The 24,907-nt window shown below is 52.9% G+C and overlaps 2 protein-coding genes across 10 annotated transcripts; one reads left to right on the forward strand and one right to left on the reverse strand.

Annotated features, from left to right (window-relative positions):
- The first annotated feature begins 672 nt into the window (after positions 1 to 672).
- On the forward strand, positions 673 to 2,324 carry HDDC3 (HD domain containing 3). Its single transcript, XM_010955094.3, has 4 exons — positions 673 to 834; positions 1,129 to 1,184; positions 1,295 to 1,535; positions 1,837 to 2,324. Exons 1-4 carry the CDS (start codon positions 723 to 725, stop codon positions 1,965 to 1,967), a joined length of 540 nt encoding a protein of 179 aa, XP_010953396.2. The 5' UTR covers positions 673 to 722; the 3' UTR covers positions 1,968 to 2,324.
- Positions 2,325 to 6,881: 4,557 nt separating this feature from the next.
- MAN2A2 (mannosidase alpha class 2A member 2) lies at positions 6,882 to 24,489 on the reverse strand. Of its 9 annotated transcripts, XM_074353919.1 has the most exons (25): positions 24,087 to 24,487; positions 23,432 to 23,639; positions 22,398 to 22,954; positions 21,607 to 21,864; positions 21,391 to 21,535; positions 21,101 to 21,272; positions 20,545 to 20,672; positions 20,169 to 20,342; positions 19,589 to 19,775; positions 17,176 to 17,353; positions 16,662 to 16,864; positions 16,273 to 16,455; positions 16,010 to 16,124; positions 15,710 to 15,777; positions 15,385 to 15,550; positions 14,649 to 14,885; positions 14,281 to 14,403; positions 13,842 to 13,956; positions 13,495 to 13,628; positions 13,181 to 13,322; positions 11,508 to 11,641; positions 11,120 to 11,194; positions 9,387 to 9,581; positions 9,112 to 9,222; positions 6,882 to 8,501 (listed from the first exon to the last, which is right to left on the reverse strand). In XM_074353919.1, the coding sequence occupies exons 3-25, from the start codon at positions 22,527 to 22,529 to the stop codon at positions 8,349 to 8,351; spliced, it is 3,528 nt and encodes a 1,175-aa protein (XP_074210020.1). In that variant the 5' UTR covers positions 22,530 to 22,954; positions 23,432 to 23,639; positions 24,087 to 24,487; the 3' UTR covers positions 6,882 to 8,348. The 9 variants fall into 9 exon arrangements, with proteins under 9 accessions (XP_074210020.1, XP_074210014.1, XP_074210013.1 ...); XM_074353913.1 differs by lacking the exon at positions 11,120 to 11,194 and having other exon boundaries at positions 22,398 to 22,547; positions 24,087 to 24,482; XM_074353912.1 differs by lacking the exon at positions 11,120 to 11,194 and having other exon boundaries at positions 22,398 to 22,551; positions 24,087 to 24,482.
- Positions 24,490 to 24,907: the final 418 nt, after the last annotated feature.

A 24,907-nucleotide genomic window follows, 5' to 3' on the forward strand; every position in this document is an offset into this window, starting at 1 on the left:
AATACTTATCACCCCAGAGGCCCACAGCAGTGCCTGGGGACTGAAATAGGAACCCTCATGGCACAAGAAATAAATGTAAATTTTGTTTCCAGCACCTGAGAACAAAGAAGACAATTCCTACAGAAACAGCACTGCGGCCTGGGAGCCTAAGTCTGAAACAGTTAGGGAGGGCTCCCAGTGTAGGCTCCAGTTTCCAGAAGATCAGGCCCTACGGTCTTCTGACCCCAAATGTGATGCTCCCCTGCCCATAGCAACCAGGCCCATCCTTGCAGGGAGAAATATTTTCAGAGCACTTTAAGAATTTTCAGCGCATCGACAGGTTGAAGATTGTCTTTTTATGGTGAGAGAGGCCCCTCCTGGGGAAACTAGGTGACTTGTCCTTCTTGCAAGTTACCATAGTCCCCTGTGCCTTTCTGCCCTGGACACTATAAGGACACTGTAAGGTCATTGTCTTATTTCTTGTCTGTTTTCCTCCTTCCCCCAAGCTGTGGGCTCCCATAGAGCCAGGACATTCTTTTTGCACCCTCAGCAGACTGCAGTGAATCAGGGGCTGCGATGATGAAGGCAGCTTCCCACACCATTGCTCTCACTTCAGCCCCAGAGGAACTCGTCTGGGCCAGACTCCACAATCCTCGGGCCTCCGTGGCGCCAGGGGGCGCTGTGGACTCTCGGGCCACGCTCCCCGGGCTCCCGGGACCAAAGTTGTCCGCCCCAACCGCGCGATGGGCTCCGAGGTGGCCCAGCTGCTGGAGGCTGCGGACTTCGCTGCTCGCAAGCACCAACGGCAGCGGCGGAAAGACCCCGAAGGGACCCCCTATATCAACCACCCTATCGGTGGGCGCGCCGCCGGGGGAGCAACGGCAGCAGGGGGTGGGGCTCGGGAAGGGAATGCGGAGGGCATGCACCTCATTGAGCACCAAGTACCAAGCTTTGTGCCAGGTGTTTAAGACTCACAGCAACCTGGGGCAGTAGGCATGATTGTTCCCTTTGTACAGCAGACATGCAAAAAAGAATAAGGGACTTGACCAAGGTCACCCAGCTAGCGAGGGGTCACATCAGGCTCTACAAAACCCATAATACACTGCCCCGGGACTCCCTCCTGTCTCACTTCCTGCTTTACCCCGTCAGGTGTGGCTCGGATCCTGACCCATGAGGCGGGAATCACTGACATTGTGGTGTTACAGGTAACTTTCCTCCTTCTCTGCTAGGAGGCTGGGGTGGGGGTCAGGGGCCCCATTTAGCTCTGGGCACCACTTGGCTGGTGTCACAGGACTGAGTGGAAGCCTGTCCCCAGGCAGCTCTACTCCATGACACGGTAGAGGACACAGACACCACCCTGGATGAGGTGGAGCTCCACTTTGGGGCTCAAGTGCGGCGTCTGGTGGAGGAGGTGACAGATGATAAGACTCTGCCCAGGCAGGAGAGAAAGCGGCTGCAGGTGGAGCATGCACCTCACAGCAGCCCTGGGGCCAAACTGGTGAAGCTGGCAGACAAGCTGTACAATCTGAGGGACCTGAACCGCTGCACTCCAGAGGGTACGCTCCCACATCTTTTCGGAGGGAAAGGGGAGGCGTGCCCACCTTCTGAAGGCAAAGGTTGATCAGTTTCCCTTAAAAAAAAAGCCTGAGTGTTCTTATTAATTCCCTGAACTAATCTTATTAGACCACTCTGATCTTTCCTACAGTAGAAATACAGTACCTGGGCCAAGGAGAAGTCTTCAGGACAAATCCTAACATCAGGAACTCATCTCATGGCCTTGCACCAAGCCCTTTAGGAAAGTGGGCAAAATCCAGTGCTGTCCTGGACATGAACATTTTTCTGTCCATTCTTATGCAGGATGGTCTGAATACCGAGTCCAGGAATACTTCGAGTGGGCAGCACAGGTGGTGAAGGGTCTTCAGGGAACAAACCCACAGCTGGAAGAGGCTCTAAAGCAGCTGTTTAAGGAGCGGGGGCTGACACTCTGAGCAGTGCTTGGAGCCATCTGGTGGCACAGACTCCATCCTTGCTCAGACCAGAGAAGACTCATACTCCAGCTTTTGCTTTTTGGTACCTCCCAAGCTCCTTCCCTCGTTCGCTCAGCCCAGATATTAGAGACCAAAAACACTTGTCTTTTCTCACTCTGAAGATCCCTTGCCAACTGAACCGAGCCCCAGATTGTAATCTCATGCACCCCATCTATTTCTAATGCATTCACTCCCCTTCTCCAGGTCTTGGGTCTGTTTGCTATTTTGCTTTATGGGATCTCTGGCCCCTCAGGGACTTGGGCTTAAAACTGCTGATTTGAAAGTCATTATGCAAAATAAAGTATTTGGATAAAGGTTTGAGTTGCTGTTGCTCCTTCTCCAGCCTCTCCACTGGGGAGCCAGTAGATGGGATACCTCCCCTTCAGTAGGGCAGGGTTCCAATTATGTGCCCCTGGGACAGGTCCCTCAGGTTGAGGGCCTCAACCCCTCAGAGCCTGGTTTCTTTATCCGTGAGCTAGGTTATGTAATTATCAGGGTTGGATTATGTAACGTGCCTGATGGAGCCTGACACGTAGGTGCTCAAAAACTGGTAGTCTTCCTCATTAAGAAAGTTGGACAAGTTGACATATGTATTGGAAAGGAGTGCCAACCAGGTTACTGGTAGCTCTTGCTGAGCATGAGCGAGCCCCCAGCAGCAACATGATGGGGCCAGTGGGGGACTGCGGTTCCCTCATATTCCGGATGGCAGCTGAAACTTGCTGCAGTTTGCAGCCCACCCCGCCTCACCGTTAGCGCTCCTGGGTTGCTAAGCGACAGGAACTTCCGGGTGCCTCGGGAAGTGGCCTGGGAACTGACCCACTCTTGGAGCCAGGCGGTAGGCGGGGTCTGGAAGAGGAGGAGGAGCTTTTCAACGTGTCCGCGTGGAGGGATCAAGTAATGGATGGGTTTTTGGTCGCCGCTGAGCAGTTAAGGCTTATTAGTCCAAATAAAAAGAATACACTCGGGGTGGGGTGGGGGGATGCGGAGGTTGTTAGGTCAAAGGCGACTTCGGGGTCTCAAGGTGCTTGATGTTTTACAAAACCTTTTCACGTGTGTTACCTCATCTGTTCTTTATAAGAACCAAATGAGATAGGGATTATTGTTTTCATTTATAGATGAAATACGAAGCTCGAAGAGGTGAGAAGACTTGTTAATGATAAATAGATGGAATAATGACAGAATCAGGACCAGAATCTTTCTTTTTGCCACATTGCTGGGCCTTTTCAAGCAGACAAGAATGACCAAAATTGAGGTTAGCTCCAACCATACTGAATATAGTAAAGAGCACGTATAAAGAAGCTAATGGATCTGGATTACAAGTCTGAGGTCTTCCTGGATAACCTGTTTAATCTGAGCCAATGTAGTGGATTTTTAAAATTCAATACTTTTTTAAAAAAGCAATCAAGAAACTTATGGAAAAGTTGGAAGTACAATGTAACTTTCCCCTGAACCACTTGAGGGTAACTTGTTGACCTGATGCCCTATCACTCCTAAATATTTTAGTATTTGGACAAAGAAATTCTACACAAATCAAACTACAACCATCAACATCAGAAAATTAATGTTAATATGTTACTACTTTAAGTAAATTAATGTTAATACATTACTACCTTAAGTCTGTGATGATAGGAGACTTCACAGATTACTTGTATGCTTATTTTGGCCTTTGCTTGCCTGGGAACCAAAAGTTTTACTTCTGGCCTAGAATTAGAAGAACAATAGAGAGATTCCTGGCCACCCTGAGGATCTGACTGTCCCTGCTAACAGCTGTTACATTAAAAGTGAAAGCCAAGGATCTGCCAGATTTCTGGGTCTTTTTTCCCTCCCTCCTTAATTCTCACTCACTGTCTCTCCATCTTTGTTTTTTTTTTACTATAATTTTTTTTCTGATAATTTTAAATAATTACATTTCCTCATTTACACAAGGAGTTTCTGACTGTTTCCTCTTCCCTGTTCTCTTTAGTCTCTCCTAAAACTATTAAACACTGTGTCATGGCTGCTCGGTCTATCCTGCATCTCTCTTAGCTTCTCATTTTATTTCTGTGATGTGTTCTGGATGATTCCTCAGTCCATCTTCCAAACCCACAAAGTTTCTATCATTTGCACCTAATCTAGTGTTTAGCTCATACATATATTTCAATAATTGTAGTTTTGCATTTCCAGGACTTCTAATTTGGGAAATCTGCCCCTTCTCATTTATGTTCTCAGTATAAGGATGAGTATCTTCTTTGAGCCCTTTGATAATTATACACATTTTCAAAGTCTTGTTTTGGACTGCTTGGATTTTGTCATGGTTTTATTTGCAGCCTCTTTTTTCTTGCCTGCACTCCTCACTCAGACAGGCAGGCCCTGGTGTCCTGACATCCCTGCATTATTCCTGGTTCCCTGTCCTGCGTGTGAGCCGCACAGCCTCAGCTTCCATTGTGGCTGCAGTTGTTCTCTCCATTCCTGGTCGAAGGAGATTTCCTCTTGTCTTAAGTATTACGACGCTTTTATATTTCTAATACTTTATTTAGTATTCCTAGGCATTAGGAGTTGAGGGGGCAGCAGTACATGTGTGCTTACTCCTCTAGTTTGAATGCAAGTCCCCAGGCATTCCGACAAGGAAACCCCAGTCTTTCCTCCTCTGCCGAGCTGCTCAGGCCTTCTACGCCCAATGCTGTGTCCTACGTCTTCAACCCTGTCACATTCCAAATGCCAATGAGTCCTTATCCTCAACCCCACACAGGCTCCCTGTGCCTAGATGACCGGATTTCAGAGTTCTTTCAGTTCAGGTTTACTCTTGACTAGGGAGGTCTAAAGTCAGAGCAAACATGGATGGAGACTCTCTGCAGAATCACTTGGTCCCGGCAACTGTTATGATCAAATCAGATTTCCCACTGACCCTAAGTAAAATTGAGGTTTGTTGTGAAGGAACTGGTTTCTTCTCTATCACTTCTATGAAAATTGCCCCTTGAAGTGTTTGTTCTTTGTACATAGCTTTGTTAGGGAAAAACAAAAATTGGTTCAGAGATCTCTCTTTTGGATGGTAAGTCTCATTCCTACCACCCACACTGTGATTTCTCCCTCTATGCGTGCACAAGTGTCATTAGCTAACTACAGTGACAGGCAGTGTAGTAAGCAGGTCAATTTCAGGTAAAGATGCCATTCTCTCCACACAGGTGCTCATGGTTATACCCATCCCCTAGGCAAGCCAAATTGGAGCGCTGTCTGGGCCTGGCCCACCCTGCTCTGGGAGACCCAGCTTTTACATAGTTTGAGTCTGCCTTTCTTCTCATGGTCCATGCTGGCCATACAGCCCTCCCTTCTTCATGGAAACAGAATGGTTCTAAGCAGATGGAGAGTTGTAGAACGGAATCCTGCCCCTTTCCAGTGGTTGAAGTTGCTTCTGTGTTATGCCCTGATTTCAGTTTTGACTGTAACCCCCAAACCTGTGAGGCCTCAGTGTCAGAACTCCGTGGGAAAGGGTTGCTGCTAGCCTTAAAATAGTCGGCCCATTTCCAAATTACATGTGCAAAAGACTCACCTGGGAGCTTGTTTAAAATGGCAGATTCTTTGGCCCCTATGCCCAGCTATTGGTTCAATAAATTGTGCCAAGGAATCTGCTTTTCCCTCTGTGCACTAAAGGGAGATTTTGTTTCCTGCTCTTTTTACAATTCAGTCTCCGGGATCCATGGCTCTGCTGCACAGATACCCATTCCAGCACCAAGGCTAAAGGAGCAGCCGTGGTCAGGACAGGCCAGAAAGCTGGGATTTCAATAAGCAATTCTGGTGATTCTGGACCACACCTTGAGCAATGCTGCCTTACATAGTTCTAAAAGGCCAGTGTTAGGAGTAAACATTTTAGTTCCTGGTAGATGAATAATTTCATTGCACATCTAAGACCTCCAAAGAGAATTAGGCTTTATTCTGCTAATTGCCTAGGGGTTCACAGATTCTTCTATACCATTTGATTATAAATTATATTATACTAGCAAATAACACCTACTGTAGTATAACTGTTTAGCGTCCTTTACTAATATGATTGTAGCTTATATTTACTGAGCTTTTAGATGCACCAGGCACCGGGCTAAGCACTTCACACTGACAATCTTCCACTATGATATTGACGCGCCCTGGCCTGGTGCTGCAAGGACCCTGGATGATCTGGAAGAACTCAGCTGGTCACTCTTGAATCTTTAGGTGACTGCTTACCAGTCCCCAGTGACTTGCTCTAAGGAGCAAGCTCTTCTCCTAAAGTAACTGTACTCACTGATTTTTTTAAGGGCTGCAAATATTTTCTCCCACATCAGTCATTTGTGTTTTAACCTTTATGGTTTCCATCATGTAGAAACTTTCAATATATTTTTGGTGGTAAAACCTGTTTATCTTCTCCCTTATTATAGCTTTTAAGTTTCACGTTATGTGTAGAAAAGACCTTCCTACACCAGAGGTACAAAAATATCCTGTATTTTTCTCAGTAATTTTGTAGTTTAGTTTTCTGGGTTTTCCCTCTGGAGCTAATTTTTGTGGAAACTGTGAGGTAGAGATCTCTTACTTTAATGGCTAGGCAGTTGTCTTGAAGTAGTATTTATTAAATAATCCATCTTTTCCCACTTAAAATACTCCTTGTGTTCTATACCAAATCCCCTTCCACCTGGGTCTGTTGCTGGGCTGTCCCTTTGGTTCCAGCAGCCTGATCCCACTTCCAGGTCACAATGACTGAACTCATGGTTGATCGAGAGTCCTTTGAGAAGTCCCATGGGACAAGTGCCTCTTACCTGCCTCAGCACCACTGCTCTGACACACTGTCATTCATAATTTCCTTAGTATTCTCACACATTTCCTCTTCTAAATGAACTTTAGAACCTATCAAATTCCAAAAAGTATCCAATCTCACTGGAGTACATTGACTTTATTTGGAGAGAACAGAATTTGTACAGGAATGTGATGTGCATCGTTTGGGTAGACTCAAGGGATGCTCTTAATTCAGCTGATTCTTTTAGGCTGTATAGGTTGGCCATTCTGTCGTCTGCAAATAATGACAGCTGTAACTCTTCCTCCCCTCTTTCATCTGCGCCACTGCAGGGGTTAGCAGTGCCAGAACATGGCTAAGTAACAGTATGTCCTTGGCCAGCTTCTGACTTGACTGGGAGTGCCTGTGTTGTTTGACTCTTTAGAATGCCAGTGACTGCCGGTTTCAGACAGAGACACCTTTATCTCGATTAGGATGTTTCTTTCTAACCTTAACTTACTAAGCGTTTAATAAGGGATAGATTTTAAATTTTACCCAGTATCATTTCAGCATCTATACAGACTATCATAAATTTTGCTCTATTAACCGAAGCTTTGATGAAGGCTGATAAGTAGCCACAGTGCCTCCTAATTTCATCTACATATTCCTCGTCCCTGCACTAGAAATCGAATACTCCAGTAGAAGGATGTACGTGGGTGAAGCTTCATGCCTGACCATAGAGACGGTGCTGAAAGCCTTCTCAAGTTCCCCACCACACCGGGTCCTAGAGGCTTCACTTTCTTTCCAGGGAAAGGAAATATGCCCAATCAAACATCCCCATGACAGGGAGGAGCTCCTGGGGACAGAGGTGCACAGAGTGCAGGAACCAAAGAGAAGTCAAGTAGGATGAAGAACCTCTGTGCCCCTGCCACCATCCCACAAATCAACAGAGACCGAGATGCCAGTTTGAGATGGGGTTTTGGTACCTGAAGTGTCCTATGACCTCTGGCCATGACGGTCTTCATGAATCCTTCCTGCCACTCTGTAGCCCTGGCCAGGGTGTGCAGGTCAGGGAGCACTTAGAGAGGAGCAGTCACAGAAAGCAGCGATTCCTTCTACTCCTCCACCCCACTGCTAACTCTCGGTCCCCTTCCCCACCTCCTGGCTTCACTCTGCTCCTGCTCATCACACCAGGACCTGTGGTCTTTATATAACCACAGGACTCCCCTAGAGCCAGCTCTCGCCTACGGGGACCCTGATGCTGGGCTGTTACCCACTTGACCTCCCCTGCTTCTCCTCCATCCCATTTGGGGGAAAGGACAGGTGTTTGAGCCTGTGCCCAACTAGGTGGATATACTCATAACCCAAAGCAGGGCCGGCACTGCTCACTCTGACCAAGGGCCTTCCCTCCTGCATCTCACTGGCGTCTGCCCCACCCACCCAACAGTGGGCTTATGGGTTGCCCCCAAACACAGAAGCCACAATAAACAGAAAATGAGGGCAGAGCCCAGTCTGTCACAGTTCTGAGAGGTAGATCGGGACAGGATACCCAGTGTGGCTCGTCCACCCCGACCTTATGTGAGGAGGCAGTCTCTGTGGATGAACGTTCTCTTCAGGCCACAAGAAGCCTAGCCCAAGCGGAGGCGAAAGGTGGCTATCTCCATGGGCTCCAAATAGATGTCAGTGCCATTGGAGGGTGAGGCCAGAGGGTACAGCAACGTCAGGGAGGTTGGCTGCAGGAAAACCACATCCAGGCCATGGAAAAGGCTCCCCAGGGCCACCTGTGGGGAGGACAGAAGGTGCAGGGCAGTGCGGGCGCCGGAACACTTGATGGTGACGCTCTTCCTCTACGTAACCTGTGTGAACCTCACAGAAGCTACGGGCCCTCTCCGCAGCAAGGTGCCCACACACACACATGAGTTCACTCAACCCGGAAGCCTATCTGTGGACCTTAGGATAGGAACTGTGGCACTGACTGGGAGCTCCTTAGGACAGGGACCATATCTTGATTCACTTGAGTCACTGGCACCCAGCGCACGGAGGCATTTATCAGTGCTAGCGTTTGCTGGCTTAAACAATGAATAGAGCTTACAAGGTAACAGCGTGATGAACTTTGGTTTTTAATTTCTGGTGTTTCCAATTGTTTGACAGAAGTACCTACTCATGGAACCGAAGTTCTCCATCTGTATGCTGCGTCTGGAACTGGCCCCTGCCAGGCCTCAGAGGCTTTGAAAACAAATGTTGACAGCTTCTCCATTCTCTCCATAAGGCCCCAGAGTAACCTCCTCGTTGCAGCGTCACCAAGCTCGCTTAGCCTGCCATCCCCAGATGCTCCGTTTCCCTGCCCTCCTCTCATCAGGGGCTCCCTTCCCACATCTGGGGCCTGCTCACCTTGCCTTGGCTTGTGGTGCAGTTGAAGCCCAAGTTCTTGGCCTCAAGGCCACAGTCAAAACCCTTGCGGTGTAAGATGAGTGCAGTTTCTGCTGAGGGCAGGCTGTCGTCCTGGATAACCGACACACGAAGGGCAGTGGGGGCAGGGGGTCTCTGCAGGGCTCACAGGTGCAGCAGCACCTCTGCCCAGAAGGCAGGACTGGGACAGGGAGGAGCCCAGGGGACGAAAGGCCAGGATTTGGTCCCGGAGGTACAGTGCCCAGCAGGATACTCACCTCAGCCTGCAGTGTACGCAGGTTGAGCAGGTGGAAGTCACAGGGCACTGAGGAGGCCAGAGGATGAAATGAGCGCAGAGCAGGGCCTGGGAGCTGCCTCTTGGCCACGGGCAGGGCAAGCACAGGGGTGTTCAGGTACATGGAGGTCAGGTGGCTTAGGAGGGACGGGTAGCTGGTAGACAGGCCATCTTGGACCTGAAAGATTGGTCCGAGATGTGGGTGAAGACGTGGAGCCGGGAGAAGGTGAGGGTGAGGATAAAAGCACATCCAGGTCAGTTCCTTTGGAAGGAACCTCTCTGATGTGTCCGGATACAGGGGTGCCTGACCCCAGGACCCTTATAAGTACAGTCACTTCCCATCTCAAATGACTGAGAAAGGGCTACTTCACTGGCCATTTCTCCTCTAACTCTGTTGGGTTTTGCTTCCGTAACACTATCATGAGCAACACACTCCCATCAGCAGTGTCCCTATCACACAGAATTCTCAGTGCAGGGAGAAAGATGGAAAAAAAGACAGACAGATGCTTCATCATGGAAGATGGGCCTCTGATGGAGAAAGTCCTCGGGGCAACCCCATGGTTTCAAGCATGACTCAGGATCCACAGCACCAGCCCTGATTCTTGGGCCCCAGGGTCCCCACAGCTGTGCCGCCTGAGGATGACATGATAGATGGCTGACCTGACATCACACTCACAGGCCTAAGCTGAACTTTCTTCCATGGCAGCTACTCTTCCACATTCTGGATTTCTGTCCCTAGTGCCACCCTCCTTCCTATTGTCCATAATCTCTCATTTCCCTCAGCCACGATCTCCATTCCCACTGAGCAGCGTCCTCACAAACAGCCCCAGCTTCTACCTCCCAAAGCTTAGTTCAAGTCACCAACATTTCCTGCTTGAATAGCCTTTAACCTGTCACATCTGCTCCCGTCTCCCTGAAGATCCATCCTACTCCCTGCTGTTGGACTGAACTGCTTACGGCAGAGTCCAAACAGTGTCTCCCTCCCAGCTCAGATCCTTCACTGGCCTCTAGGAGGAAATCCATACTCTTCACCAGGCATTCGAGGCCCACTACTGTCTGCCCCAACCTACCCACCGATGGCAGCCCAGCACTGGCCATTAGAGCTCACTACAATCATGGAAATATCCTATATCTGCACTAACACAGTAGACAACACATGTGGCTATCGATCACCCGAAGTGTAGCTAGTTTAAATGAAGAACTGAATTTGTTATTGTACTTAGTTTTAATATGGTTAAATAGCCATTTGTGGCTAGTGGTTCTCACACTGGACAGGCAGCTGTAGTCTAGCTGAATGAACTCATGGCCATTCCCCGCTCACATTGTCTTTCCTGCCTCCTATCCTGTGCCTTGGTTCAAGTGTGTAGGGCAGACTCCCATTCATCGAAGATGCGAATGGATGACACCTCCTCCAGGAAGTTGTCCTTGATCCCCTTGGCCCACTACGTTCTCAGGACCAGTGCACGCACCCATTTTCTACCTTATATTTTCACACACATAGCTTGTCCCCAACCCCTACTCACGAGAGGATTCCCAGAGAGCAGAGTTAATATCTTATGCATTTGTGTCCCTCTCAGTCCTTACAGCACAGCAGCTATTTGATGAGTGACTGAGCCCCAGACGTGGGACACTGAGCAGCAGACTCTGCCATCCACAGGCTCCAACTCTGGCTACGAATCGCTAACACTAGTTCAGCACCCCATTGCTGGCCCTTACCTCTTGGTTCCTGCTCCTGCTGTTGTGAAAGATCAAGCCCCTAAGCATGGCTGCCAGTTTGGAGAAAAAGCCAGGCTGGTGGGGGCAAAGAAAGCCATGAGATGAGCTGGGTCGGAGCAGAAAGGGTTAGAGGACATGGGGTTGGGAAGGCGGGAGATGAGCATGAGGAGGGCACAGGCGATAGGGTGACAGGGTGCTGTGGGAGAGGGGCGCTCCGTGAGATGCAGCAGCACAGCGCAGACACACTCCCCGCCGCCCCGGGGAGCAGGCCCTACTCTCACTGTCCCTTGCCCACCTCCAGTACGTTCCTCAAGCCCAGACTGGAACCCCAGGGCCACCCAAGGAGCCTAGCCTGACCTGGCTCCTTCAGGGGAGGCCCAGAACTTACCTCCCTGCCCGCGGTTCGCCGTTCCAACAGGAGACGGAAATGGTTGCAAGTTCTCTTGTTGTCCTTGAGCCCTTGGCCCAGGCCCCGGTTGTCGTCCTGCATTAGTCGCCGGTCCAAGATCACCTCCAGCTGGCCTGGGGAAGTTAACTGTGAGCCCCCAGCCTGCCTCCCTCACCCCCAGACACCAACCTCTGGAAGAAGAACCCCAACCACAGGCCCGAGGGGAAAGCTCAGGGAGCTGGCTGGAAGCTGAGTCCTTCAGGGGACAAAGCAGCTGTGGAACCTGGAGCTGGAAGGGGCTTAGTGCCAGACTGGTTTCACAGGGGAGGAAACAAGAGCCCAGAGCAGGCAGCCTGACCCTGGCAGTTAACCACCTGTGCTCTGTGGCTCAGGAGTAGGGCTGGCCTGGGTGCCCAGGCAGGGAGCCGTCTCTAGACTGGCTGCATGAAATGAAGTAAACAGCAAACACAAAACCCCATCATCAGCCAACAGCAGCTGCTGCAGAGGCCCTGGCCTGGGGCAGGTTTTCTCAGGGTGGGCAGATTTTGTTGGGACTAGAACACGTGGTCTCCAGCTCTGCCCACTGCAGCTGTCAAAAGGAGGGCTGAGAGAGGACAGCCAGATGGCTTGTCAGGCAGAGACACAGGTCATCTGGGGTTGCCCTGGGGACAAGAGGTGGCAGATGATCACCTCTGCTTTCTTTTTAAAATATGCTTGGGAAAAGGACTCTCTGCAAAGCTGACATACATTGGGATGAGGATTTTTCCCAGCACCTGTTTTTTAAGAATCTCTTGAAAGGAGCCCACATAGATGGCTCTATCTGCCCTCCTATCTCCCCAGCCCTGAGCAACCACAGAAAGACACCCCAAAATTCTAAAATGGACTCCCTGCATATAAAACAATCACTTAGCACGTTTTTCCAGAAGGGCAGAGAGAACCAACTGGGGACACTGGACTGGATTAGGAATTTTATAGCCAAGGTGACCTGGGCAAAGAGGCAGCAGAGCCACACTGCTTCCAGCAGGGAGTCAGGTCCCTACTGTGCTCACCACAGGACCCCGCAGAGCCTGGACTGGGCACTCTTGGCTCACCCCTGCACAAAGGTTCCATCCCCAATATGGATGATCTGAAGGCCTCCAAGGCCTCTAAGTGCAAACTATTCACTTTATCCTGAGGATACGAGAGCCACCTGGGCTGACCCGGTGTGACCAGTTCCAGGTCAGTCTCCTCATGTCCTGGTTTTGACTCTTAAGAATGTCATTCTCTCTTTTAATGACCACTAGTAGGAAAGCAGGATGTACTTTTCTCCTTTGCTAAGTATTTCATTATAACGCTGAACATACTTTTCCAACTTCCCCTACTCCCACCCCTGACCAGGAGAAGGGGGTTGCACACTTGAAATCACCCAACACCCTGATGCTTCTGGAGTGGATCCAATAGGCCACCTACCCCCCCCCACCCCAGTCACCTCCACAGCTGCTTACACCAGGGGAAGGGTGACGGCAGGCGGCTGCCTTCCTCTAAGGCCTGCTGGTGTGTGACTGACAGGAGCTATTAATGGTTTGCATAGACTGGAGAGTGGGGAGGCCTGCAAAGGGGACAGGCCTGGGAGTCAGGGATGAGCTTCTCAACCTTGCCTTCCACCCTCCACACAGCGCCTGTTCCCCACTCACCATCGTGGAGGCTGGAGACGCCCAGGGCCTGGGCAGTGTGCAGCGTTAGGCGGTTCTGTGCATCCTGGAGGTAGGCCATGACTGGCATGGGGTAGAAGTTGGCCTGCAGGGGCAGCTTCTTCAGATACCGCCGGGGCTGCACCTGTGGGGCAAGGCCAGCAGATCAGAGTGTCCGGGCGCTATCTGAGCCCCTTATCACTCTTGACTCTGATTCCTCCTCCTCTGTTGTGGCAGACCACCCACCGGGGCCTGTGAAAGAGGCAGTAAACAGCTCAAGTTCTGCTCCATGGGGTCTCCCAGGCCCTGGCCATCACCTGGAAGCCGTTGAGGTCCGTGAAGAAGGTGCCCTGGCTGTGGATGTACGTCTGGATGCGCAGGGCCAGCTCCTTGTTGACGTAGTCCCGGATATCCACCAGTAATGACACGTCCAGAGACAGCCCCTCCACCCCTGGGCACAGGACAGCGGGAGGGGCTGAGTGGCGTGAGGGTGAGTCACAGCCCAATCCCAGGCAATTCCCAGCATTTCTGGACAACCCCTACTCTGAGAGAATTAGGTGTCATTCTTGTCTCCAATGATACATTTGTTGGGCAGGAGGAAGAGCATGTCACAGCCCACAGAGCCCACACTTCCTTCCCAGCCTTCCTCATTGGTGAGGCTAACCTGGCAGGTTATAAAGCCGGACCACCTGGTGAACGTGCTCGTAGTAGGCAACCACCTCTGAGAAGAAAGGGCCTTCTGTGACGCGCAGCACAGGGGGGTCCTTGGGGACGTAGGGCTGGGGAAAGAGCAAGTGGCAGCTGAACCCACAGCACGGAGTACAAAGCAGGGGGGTACCAGCCCATGGTCAGGCAGGACGTGTTCCCAGTAGGCTCTGGGCTGAGACCCGTGGCTGAGCCGGGCCCAGGCCCCCAGGTGGTATTCCTCAGCCCTCTATACCCACCAGGGATAGCATGGGTGAGGCACCCCGGCAGGCTGGGGTCACCCTGGAGGAAGGCCCATGCCCTTCCTTATTGCATGTGAACTTTAATTCACATCTCCTAGTGCCTTCTGCTCACGAGGCTCCCAGGGCCCGCTGGGGTGTGCAGTGTCTTTAGGGTACCTTGGCCTCGCCATCAGGCAGGAAGAGGTAGGCTCCACTCTTGTCTTTGGATGTGCGGGTGCCATAGATGAGGAACTCCATGTCTACCCGCTGCTCCTGCTCCTCGTCCACCCTTCGGATGCTCTGCCAAGAAACACAGCCCTGACCCCTGGCCCCACACCAGCATGTCAGGCTTGCCCCCTGGGAGGGCATGGACGTATTTCCCCAAGGAGCCAAGCCCACTTCCCTGTGCTGTCAGCTCAGAACTGAGAAGGCCCGCTCCTTGGTCCACCCTCAGTCAGGTGGCAGCAGGCTTCCAGGCAGAGGCAGCTTGGCACGACCCCCCGACATGCGTGCCCTCCTCTGGCTTCCAGCCCCTGGCCCTTTACCTTGAGGAGCCCAGTAAGGCCTGAGAACCAGACCTGCATGTAGCGGTTGCTAAGGGCGAAGTCGCTGGTGCCAGAGTCAATGATGCGCAGCGGGAAGGCCTCGTGCCTGCTGATGGACAGCTGCCGCCCGTGCAGGTAGATGCGTACAGAGGAGGGCAGGGTGCGGGGCCCGTCCAGGCCCAGGTGCAGCTGCAGCACACCGAGGCCCAGGGCTGGCAGGCGGACGGGCAAAGACACCTGTGGGCATGGGAGGGGTGAGAAAGTGCGGGCCACGGCATGGGTGTCAGTTCTGGACGCAGGTCTGGGGTTCAGGCCCTGAGAGCCTGATCAAGTCCCTGTACCCACCAGGGCCTCTGTTGCCTCCACTGAAAGGGGAGGCGATATTCCTTGCCCCTTGTCAGACATTCACAAGTCTCAAAGAACATCTGAAAAACTATGAAATGGTAACCACACAGTAAGGTTTCAACAAACATATGCTGAATGAACAAATGAGGGGGCAACATAATCGACACTTTTACCATCATCACAGTATCCCAAACTTCACCTTCCTCTCAAGGACAGACTCAAATCCCAGGAATGACTGTCCTTGGGGCAACCCCTCTCCCCAGGACTCCTGTCACCAGCCTGGGGAGTAAGAGGGCCACAAGCAGGAGGGTGGGAAGCTGGTGTAGAAGGGCAGAGTGAGGCCCCAGGGAGAGGCCAAGGATCAGCACACAAGGCCGAGGCCGGGCCCCACCTGGTAGACATCAGGGGCCATGTCAGTGGCAGAGTTCCAGTGTGCGCTGATCTGCACAGCCAGGGGCTGACCCTCCTCTGAAAGGACCCGCACCCGGGGTGAGCTGACCAGCAGGGACACCACGCTGAGCCGCTCCTGTTCCAGTGGGTTGAATAGCACCACATACCTGTGGGAGAAGGTAGACTCACCCAGGAGGCCACTGCTCTGGGGCAGTGGAAGCTGGAATGGCAGCCAGGCCAAGAGTCCCTTGATGGTTCAGCAGGTGTGGGGGTGGGAGGGTGCCTAGAGCCAGGGAGGGACTGCCATTGTGCTTGGCATGGCTCACCTGGGTGAGGAGTCCAGCTGGATCACTGTACGCTCTGGTAGTGCATCATGATTTAAGCGAGTGTCATCCTGGAATGAAGCGGTTGGGAAGGGAAGAACCATCATGGGGCTCAGCCCGACTTGGAGTCTTGCTTCCCCCGCCCCCCACCTGTCCCAGACAAGGACCACCAGCTGGGCTGGGCACACATCTTTCACCCCAGGACCGGGGAGGAAAAGGAGCAACACGTTCATACCACAGCTCTTGGCACGGGACTGAACACACCAGAGGGTCCCCCCGAGCAGATGCAGAAGCGGGGCTCACCATTTGGAGGAAGGGCGCTTCAGGGTCAAAGTGGTAGGTTTCCTTGTCCCCCAGCACCAGATAGTGAGCTGCATTAATGACGACCTGCTTCAGGTTGACAAGGGAGCGCAGAAGCCTGGGAGGGCGGGCAGGAGAGGGACCATGGGAGAGATGACCACCGAGAGGCTGTCCACCTGCCAGCAGGACGAGCTCTTGGTGCATCCTCCTTTTGGGAATCATGGGCAGAGGCTTGGAGCTGATGGGAAAGAGGAAAGGGCTCCCACCTGACCCCATAGTCCACCACTACTGCCTCCTTGGCAGTGCCAGTGATGGCGTCGTGGTGCTGGAACAGCCCCAGTGTGCGCCGAGCTTCTGTCAGAAGAGCGAAGTTCGAGAGCGGGTACTGGCTTGCCAGTCCGGAGCGGCGAGCGTGAGCTACAGCCAGGCTGTACAGAATCTCTGCCCCCCTGTGCAGAGAGAGAAGTCAGCCTCCTGCCCACACAGCTCCCCGGGGCCACCCTCACGCTGCAAGCCCCGCTCCTCTTCCTCCCACCCCTTCTCCACCTGTCTTGGTCTCCATGCCCTTTTAGCCCCTTCTGAGCCAATCCAGCCCTTCCTTAAACCCCAAAGGCTTACTCTACTCACTCCAGCTTGGAGTGGGGGCAGGTCTCACCGCAGGTGGGCTTCCAGGACGCGGTCCAGGCTCTTGTAGAAAGGCCGGGAAGTGTAATAGCCTGTCCAGTAATGGTCCTCCCGGTCCGCGTAGGAGAAGAAATCCCCGCTCAGCACAGGAAAACCTGGAGGCCGGGCCCCTGGCTCCACCCCTGTCCTCTTGTATAGAGCGTCAAAATAGTCAGAGAGGGTGCCAAACTGGGCCTGTGGGGACCCCAAAAACCCGCTTCCATCAGTTTTAGAGTCTGCTGAGAGTTGCGGCTCCCAATACTGTGGCTGGGGGCTAAAGGCAGGGATTTTGCCTACGCAGAGGGCAGTCACGGTACATCCTATCCTTCTGGGACTCACAGAAGCTGGGGAGCCTGGGAAAGAACTGTGACACAAAAGGGAAATCTTGCCCCAGAATTGGGAACAAACCCTTGCTTTGGAGTGGTAACACGGAGCACGAAACCTCACAGGAAGGGCTGGGCTGCAGCACCGCTGAGGCCCCTCCCCAGCTCAGCAGCCCCTCACACCTGCACATGGAGGTCAGGCTTGCTGTTGAGGAAGTCAAAGAGCCGCTGGTAGTTGAAGAACTGGGCATCCCACTCGTGGGGCTTGTCGTATCGGAAGTCATCGCCCAGTGGCACCAGGAGGACGTTGCTTCGGAACAGCCGGGACTTCTTCCTGTACTGGTCCAGGAGCAGGCCTGCCCTGTGGGTGGGGAGGGGAATGGGCCCAGCATGAAGTCTCGGTCACACAGGATCAGGAGCAGAGCCAGCATGAAGGAAGCCCTCTGATACATCCTCATCACGGAGTCACTCAGTTTGTGGGCAGATACCTTGTGGGGTGGGAAACCCAGTCCCAGGGAGCTCAGTGTTCTCTGGACAACTGGAGAGTTCTTCCTGATGCATGGCTTCAACTCCCTGGCCCCAGTTCTGCCCTTGGACACCACACAGAACAAATCGGTCCTTCCTCCCCATGACTATCCTTCAAACATATAAAAGATGTGTTCACATTCCCTGTGCTTTCTCATCAGGCTCCACCATGCCAGCTCCTCCAGCTATTTGGTCCCTACACAACGGTTTAGAATCCGCTCACCAGCAGTTCTCTGAGCAGCCCATCTGCCAGGATCCTAGAGTGCGGGGCCCAGCGCTGAATATGGGAGTCCAGGGTGGGCTGACCCGCCAAGGCAAGACAGGCCACACACCTCCAATCTGGCCAGAGCCACCCTGGGAGCTGTGTAAGTACACAGGCGCTTGGCGGCCCCCGCCATGCTGACATCAGTGACCATGTTTTCCGTGCACAGAGCCCAGCAAGATCTTCTCTCATCCAGAATTTTCCTACTCTGTTTTCTGAAGCTAAGGGTGGAGCCTTACCTTTATATCTAATAAATTTTATCTGGTAGATATGGCCCACGTGCCAACCTACTGAGATCTTTTGGGATCCTGACTCTGACACTCCAGCTTTGTTTTGCCTACCAGTTAGTGGGAGAGAAGAGCCCAGACTTGGGGGCCAGACTTCACCAATGCCAGCTCCCATGCACCAGCTGCGCAACCTTGAGTAAGTTACTTAACCTCTCTGGGCCTCAGTTTCTATAAAATGAGGATAACATCAGTAACTACCATCATAGTATTACGAAAATTGAAACGAACTGAACAAACTAGTATTTGTTAAACAGAACAATGCCTGGCACATTATAGGAACTATATATAAACGTTTATTATTTTCTTTTTCATACAAGTCACTAATAAAATCAATAAAAACCAGAGCCCTGTGGCATATCATTAAAGCCTTCTTCTCTTTTTAGACCGACCTGATAGGCATGTTACGGGTGTCACAGTTCAACCAGCCACTAATCTATTAACCATACTGGTCCAGCTTGTTCTTTTCCACTTTGCTCTCAAGAAAGAACTCATCAAATACCACTTTCCTCTAATTTACCAGCCTCACAAGCCTTTTAAAGAAGAAAATGAAGTTACCGCCAAAGACTTGCTCTCTAAACCTGGCCTGGCATCTGTAGATCACAGCTGCTGCTTTAAGAAAAATCATGCCTTAAAAGCCCTAAATTCTTGCTTGGAATCAGCAGTCAGATTTCTGGATTCTGGAAACAAAAGACCACTTTCTTTCTCTCTTGGTCACATGCTTCACCTCTTGGACATCAGGGAAATCAGAGTCTTGCAACAGGAAAACCAGTTCAACTTGTTATATATATATATATTTTTTTTTTTGGTGGGGGGAGGTAGTTAGGTTTACTTATTTATTTATTCTTAGACGAAGTACTGGGGATTGAACCCAGGACCTCGTGCATGCTAAGCATGCGGTTTACCACTGAGCTACAATCTCCCCTTCTCAGCTTGTTATATTCTTAAGACCAATCCAGTTCTGGCTAAATCGTTTGTTTAGCTCTCTCATAATCCACCCTTTCCCGGGGGAGCTGATTTCAGCAACGTCTTTAGGGGTCCCTAAGGATTCTCTCAAAGGAAACAGGTCTGCTTTTTTGGAGGCTGGAGGCTGCTGGGTGGGATGCAATGTGCCTCTGAATGGGATTCTGGATGCACAGAGCACTGAGGATCCTGGCCAACTTCAAGCCAAGGCAGGAGGCCTGAGCTTAAAGGCATCCCAGGCTAAAGGTTGTACGGCACTGCACCTGATTTGAGAATTATTCACCTCTGAGTCAGTCTGCTGGCTCTGACAGTTTGTTAGGACACTGGAAAACGTTCTCATTCTAGAAAAGGTGGTTCCTTTGAGCCACTCTAGTTTTCCTGGGAGACGCAGTAAAAGAGCTGCCACTGTAGCGGCTGTGGGCCCGAACCCTCCACCATTTTATGGATGTAGAACCAGAAGTTCCCCCATGCAGCAGAGCCCAGACCAGAGGCCAGCTCTCCTGACTCCTCTGTTGAGGGAAAATGGCACCACCACGCCCATTCTAGGGCTGCGAGCACATACCTCTCAGCCACATTCTCCTCTGTGATAGCCCGGGGCGGCACCTTCCAAGGGCAGTTGATGCGCCCACCGGGCAAGCGCTTGAAATCAAACTGGCAGCAGATCTTGGGATCTGGGCCACATGTGTGGGGGACATCATAGCTGTAGAAGGGCATCATGTGGCAAAAGATGTCTGTGCTGGAGTCCGAGTCTGTGGAAGACACATCAGGCAGTCAGCCTGGGCACAGGGATGCCAGGAGGACAGGCATCTGCTCCAGCTAAAGGCAGCCCTGATAGAGCGTGAGGCCTGAGCTAGACTTAAGGCGGCAGAGGACATGCAGGCCAAGGGTAAGGACACAGGGAGGGCTGTGGAGCCCTCAGCTCCTCCAAGGGACAGTATGCTCAGACCCCTGGGACAGATAGCAGGCCCCGTAGAGGCCAGAGATCGATGTGATCCCCACCTAACCTGAAGGAGAGAGCTTCTGACAGTCTCCACCAGTGCTTGTTGGTCTGCTTGGAAGGGCACATGGGTCTTATTTCTGATATCCCTGTCCTTTCCCAGTGAGAACTACTCTGTGACCCCCTCCACCCTACCTGGCCTTACCCCAGGTCTGCCTCCACATGAACTCCAGGCTGTGGGTAGCAGCAAAGTGCTTCTTGATGGCATAATGCACCCTCTGAATCAGCATGCTGGTCAGGTTGGCGCGGCGCAGCAGATAAGGCATGGTGGGGCTGTGTCCAAAAGGGTCCACTGCCCAGCCGGAGCGCGGGGTTGCACCTGGGCAGGGGCACAGAAGCCAGAGGCCTGAATGCCTCACAACCTGGCCTCCCAGTACTGGGGCCCCAGTTCCCCTCTTGCCGTCACACCAGGTCCATGCTGGTAAAATTAGCCTAGAAAGGAACCACCTCTGCCTATTCCTATGCCTTATAGCCACCTGCTGTCCTCTGGGCGCAGACTACCACTCATGAGCCAGACTCACCGAGGTTTTTCTCCAGCCACTGGTGTCCCTCAATGAGCTGGTCAATCAGCGCAAAGTAGTGGGAGTTGGCCTCATCCGGCATTACCCAGCCTCCTGTCGCAATCTCTAGCTGCCCGTTTCCCACCAGCCTAGAGTTAAGGACTCACACTCAGCGTGGGGTGGAGACCCTTTGCTCAGTCCTGCCAACCAGATGCCAGGACCTATGTGTACTGGCCTCACTGAGCCAGCTCACCCGAACCCAAGGCCAAGAAAATAGACATGTGCCCTCCCTTCCCTCCAGCCAACCTCCATGCTGCCCTGGCTCTGCTTAGCCCTGGACCTCTGTCCGTGCTTCCAGGGGCTAGGCCCTGTGCTTTTTTTGCAACTGTGTTCACACTACTTTGATTTGAACTACCACTTCTTGTCTTCTCAGTCCCGGCCCCTCTACCATCATGCCTCATCTCTGACATGGTTCCCTTTGCCTCTCCCTGGCCCCTTGGTACCCACAACTCCAGGAGACAACCTCACACCCATCCTAGGGCCCACAGCCCTCCCGTGCTCCCCAACTGGCACTGGCCTTCGGACTGCCGCTTTCTTTTGGGCATTGATGTTGTCCCACCACTTGGCGAAGAAGGAGACTTCTGCCCAGAGGAAGCGCCGCCGGGGGTCCTCCTGCAGCTTGGACACCATGCTGTTAAGGATGTGCTGGGTCTGCTCGGTGTAATACTTGTCAAAGGTCTTAATCCAGCCTGAGGAGCCAACATAGGGTCCCCTGAAGATGCCACCCTCTTCTTCAACTCTCCCTCATCTTTGCCGTCAGAAAGCCTACTCCACAGCCCGGCTCCCAGAGGTCTGCTGGGCACTCACCTGGGTCATTGTGAGAGTGTGGGACAACAAACACCTGCAGGTCTTCAGTGTCCCAGTCATGAGGGCTGTAGGAGATGTCAAACCCTTGCTTCCACACGCCGCCATCCACATTGTCAAATGGTAACTCCTCTGATACAGTCAGCATCTGCCAGGCAGGAGAGCAGCTCAGTGCCCCAGCCATGGCCACCGTGGGTCCCTGCCAGCTCTGACTCTTACCTGCAGCTCTGGCTTCTGGCCCCGGCCCCCCAGAGCAAACTGGCAGTCTTGAGGAGAGATGGAGAAGAAGCTAGGCCGGGGCTCTGGTGGCACCACCCAGGAGCTGTTGGCCGTATAGTAGGGCAGCAGGGCAGGTGGGCCCTCCACGTTGGCTGTCAGCTCCAGGACGGAGTCCTTGATGTGGCTGATGATTTCATGGTTCTCCTCCAACAGCTGCTCCAGCTGTTCAATGCGGTTCTGCAGCACAGAAATTTGACTCTGCCAAAAAAACCAGAAAGCAGTCACGCCCAGCTCCTCACGTCACAGGATCTCTGCATAGGGCCCAACACCTGAGGCCCTCCCCAATCAAAGGTAGGACCATGAGCCTACAGGGCTGCATGGCTCTGGGCAGGCAAGGGAAGAGTTGCACACCACTACGGAGAACTGTAATCCTCTCGGTTTGGGAGTACCCTCACTCTCCAACTCACAGTTGGCAAAGATTTCATCTCCCACACCTACTCGCAACAATTGGCGTTGCCTATCTGGAGCATCGTGCTGACAAGGACTGCACTGGGGCTTAGTGGGAAAGAATGCTGCAATCCATTAGCAATGTCTGCCAAGAATTCAGGAGGACAAAGTGACAGTACATATTGCCATTTTTTCTCTCCATTCTTTTTTTTTTACCATCATTGTTTTCAGCTATGAGTTTCTAGAATATTCCTGCTCTGGGCTGACATGACTCTCCAGCTGGGGCAATAACCTGATCCCAGATGATTTGTATACAAAGAGATTAGCAGCCAGGCATGACTCACCCGGGGGAAGTTCCCACCATTCTGGTGTCGGGTGGGATCATGCTGCACTCGGTCCAGCATGAGGTAGAGTGAGAAGACAGCCACGCAGAAGATAGCAGCCCCACACACTGTCACCTGCTTTTTCAGCTTCATACTGGCCTCCACACACACCTGGCTGGAGGGACATCAGATGTAGCTCCAGAAGGCAAAATCCCCTTGGAGGTCTTTCCACCAAATGCTCCAATGAGTTCCTGAGGGCTGCTCTCGAGGAACACCTATTTGCCTGACTCCAAAGAAAAGGAAACTTCCAAGCACTAAACCCCAAACTTCCAAACACTGGCTATGGATCCTGACCCAACCTGGATCGTATTCTCTTGGTTGAGATACAAAAAGCATAGAAAGAGGCACATCTGAGGCCAATCCTGCCTGGTCCTGGTAGCAGCTCTGCCCCTAGAATGGAGATGATGCTCTCTCCCAGGCAGATGCTATAAAAAACAACCGAATAACAACTTCCCAGCTGTGACTCCTGAGTTCACCATACAACTTCCTGATTATAACCAGCCGCTCTCAGAGCTTGCCTACAAAAAAAACACAGGCAGTTAGTTAAAGGAGGTAGGTGTCCAGGCTCCCTGGCCATGTGCTTCTAATTTGAGAGGAACAAACTGGTATCTGTTTTGATTTAAAGGATATAGCTAGCTAAATCCCCCAAGAGACTCACAAGAAAGCCTTTCTCCCTGCCCTCTTGGATCAGACTCACCAGAAACAGTGCCTGGCACAGCTCCTCTCTTATTCAAAAACGCAGAATGAACTTAAGAAGAAGCCACAGCTTCTGTTTCTAACATAAAGAGCCCTACATCTTCTCCCTGTTAGTTCTGATTCCTGCAGTGGGTAACTTTCAGCCTCTGCTTATAGAGCATTTACGGGACCCCCTTGGAAGTCAACAGTGATTGATGTAGAAGATCCCCTGGGTAGGGAGAAGCTAGGCACAGCTGCTCGGTTGTGGGGCAACTTCAGAGAACCAGTGCCTTCCGCCACCGCCCGCGGACCGCACTTGCCTGCCTGCCGGGCGGAGTGGGGCCGCCAGCTGCCGGGCGGAGCGTGGGCAGGAGCGGCGACTCCGGAGTCTTCCTCCAGCCCTGGGGCTGGGGAGCTATGTCGCCTCTGCAGCGTTGTGCCCTACTTAGGGCGATCTGATTCCACTCAGGAGTCTCCGGGCAATATTTTTAGCCCTTGGAAGCTGGGTCCAGGCCAAAGTAGGTGGAGCTGAGGAGAAAGAGTTGGATCACAGGGGGCCGGCACCTGCCGCCGGGTCTTCGGCTGCTCGTCTGTCTGCCAGCCCAGCCCCCTCCAGGCCCTTCCCGGCCGCGGCCCTCCCCGGTTTTGCCGGCCCCGGGACCGCAACGACAACTGCCCAGTGAGGGGGCTCGGGCCGTCTCCGACACCGAAGCGCCGCAGGCGCTCTGCCGCTCGAGCCCGGCCTCGGCCAGGGCATTCGTAACCCTCCCCGCGCCCAACCGGCGCGTTACCTCTGCGGCCGGCCTCCGTCCGCACCGCTCCGCGCCCCGCTCCCCGCTCCCCGCTCCCCGCTCCGAGCCCAGCCGGCCGAGCTGCGCCCCTCACAATTCCGGGTGCGGCAGCCGGCGCGGGGGCAGCGACTCAGGCGAAGGCGAGCGCCCGCCCACCCGTCACCCCCCACTCCGCTGCACCCACCCGGCGCTGCTCCCTTGCCTCTCGCGGCCGCCAGGCCGAGCGGCGTGCGTGGCGGGGACAGCCTCGCCGCGCCCACGCGCCGCCCCGGCCCCGCCTGCTCGCCGCGGCCCCGCCGCTGTCTGCCGGTGCGCCCCGCGGAGCCGGGCCTCAGGCAGCCCTCTCTCGGCTCCGGGGGCCAGCCGGCGCCTCCCGTGTTGTCAGCGTCGTGGCCCCGGGCGCCGGCAGCGTGTCCGCAGTGCGCAGCCGCAGTCCGGTCCCCGGCCTTCGCGCGCTGCGGAGCAGAAAGGAGGGGCGCGCAACTTTAGGTTTTCCGAATCTTCCTAGAGTAAGCATGTTAACAACCGGTGGTATAAACATTGCTCCCGCACTTCACTAGCCGAGCGATGGAGTACATTTTCCGAGCCTTTCCCGGTTCCGGTGTCGGTATCCTTAATTTGATGCAGCTGCGCTCCTCAGGCGAAGGGGTGCTGCCTCCTATTGGTACGGTGCAGGAATCACCATCCCTCTCCGTGCTTGCCACCAGTCAGTAACAGTTTTCCTGTTGTTCTCCTTTTACTGGGCATCTGAGTTGTTTATAATTTTGCAGCATAATAAACCACATTAGTGAACATCTCCATGAATTCCACACTTGTCTTCTTTTCAAATTATTACCTTAGGACAAATTTGCACCAGTGAGGTTACCTGGGCGACAGATAAGGACTGATAAAGGCTGCTGATACTTGGCATTCTATTGCCCCCCAAAAGGATTGTGCCAGTTTCCACTGTCACTTACAAACTGTGGGAAATTGCTTAAACAACTTTTTAGTTGGTTAACTAGATTT

The sequence above is a fragment of the Camelus bactrianus genome, chromosome 27, assembly GCF_048773025.1.
Source record: "Camelus bactrianus isolate YW-2024 breed Bactrian camel chromosome 27, ASM4877302v1, whole genome shotgun sequence".
Classification (NCBI taxonomy): domain Eukaryota; kingdom Metazoa; phylum Chordata; class Mammalia; order Artiodactyla; family Camelidae; genus Camelus; species Camelus bactrianus.

What these genes read in the sequence shown, in the direction of transcription:
- HDDC3 (XM_010955094.3), top strand. Translation starts at nt 723, where the DNA reads ATGGGCTCCGAGGTGGCCCAGCTGCTGGAGGCTGCGGACTTCGCTGCT. An exon ending in CTATATCAACCACCCTATCG is followed by an intron (nt 835 to 1,128) that starts GTGGGCGCGCCG and finishes TTACCCCGTCAG; the next exon opens with GTGTGGCTCGGATCCTGACC. An exon ending in GAACCGCTGCACTCCAGAGG is followed by an intron (nt 1,536 to 1,836) that starts GTACGCTCCCAC and finishes ATTCTTATGCAG; the next exon opens with GATGGTCTGAATACCGAGTC.
- MAN2A2 (XM_074353919.1), bottom strand. Translation starts at nt 22,529, where the DNA reads ATGAAGCTGAAAAAGCAGGTGACAGTGTGTGGGGCTGCTATCTTCTGC. An exon ending in AGCCTGACCTCCATGTGCAG is followed by an intron (nt 16,865 to 17,175) that starts GTGTGAGGGGCT and finishes GGGTCCCCACAG; the next exon opens with GCCCAGTTTGGCACCCTCTC. An exon ending in CAGCTGGACTCCTCACCCAG is followed by an intron (nt 15,551 to 15,709) that starts GTGAGCCATGCC and finishes CTTCTCCCACAG; the next exon opens with GTATGTGGTGCTATTCAACC.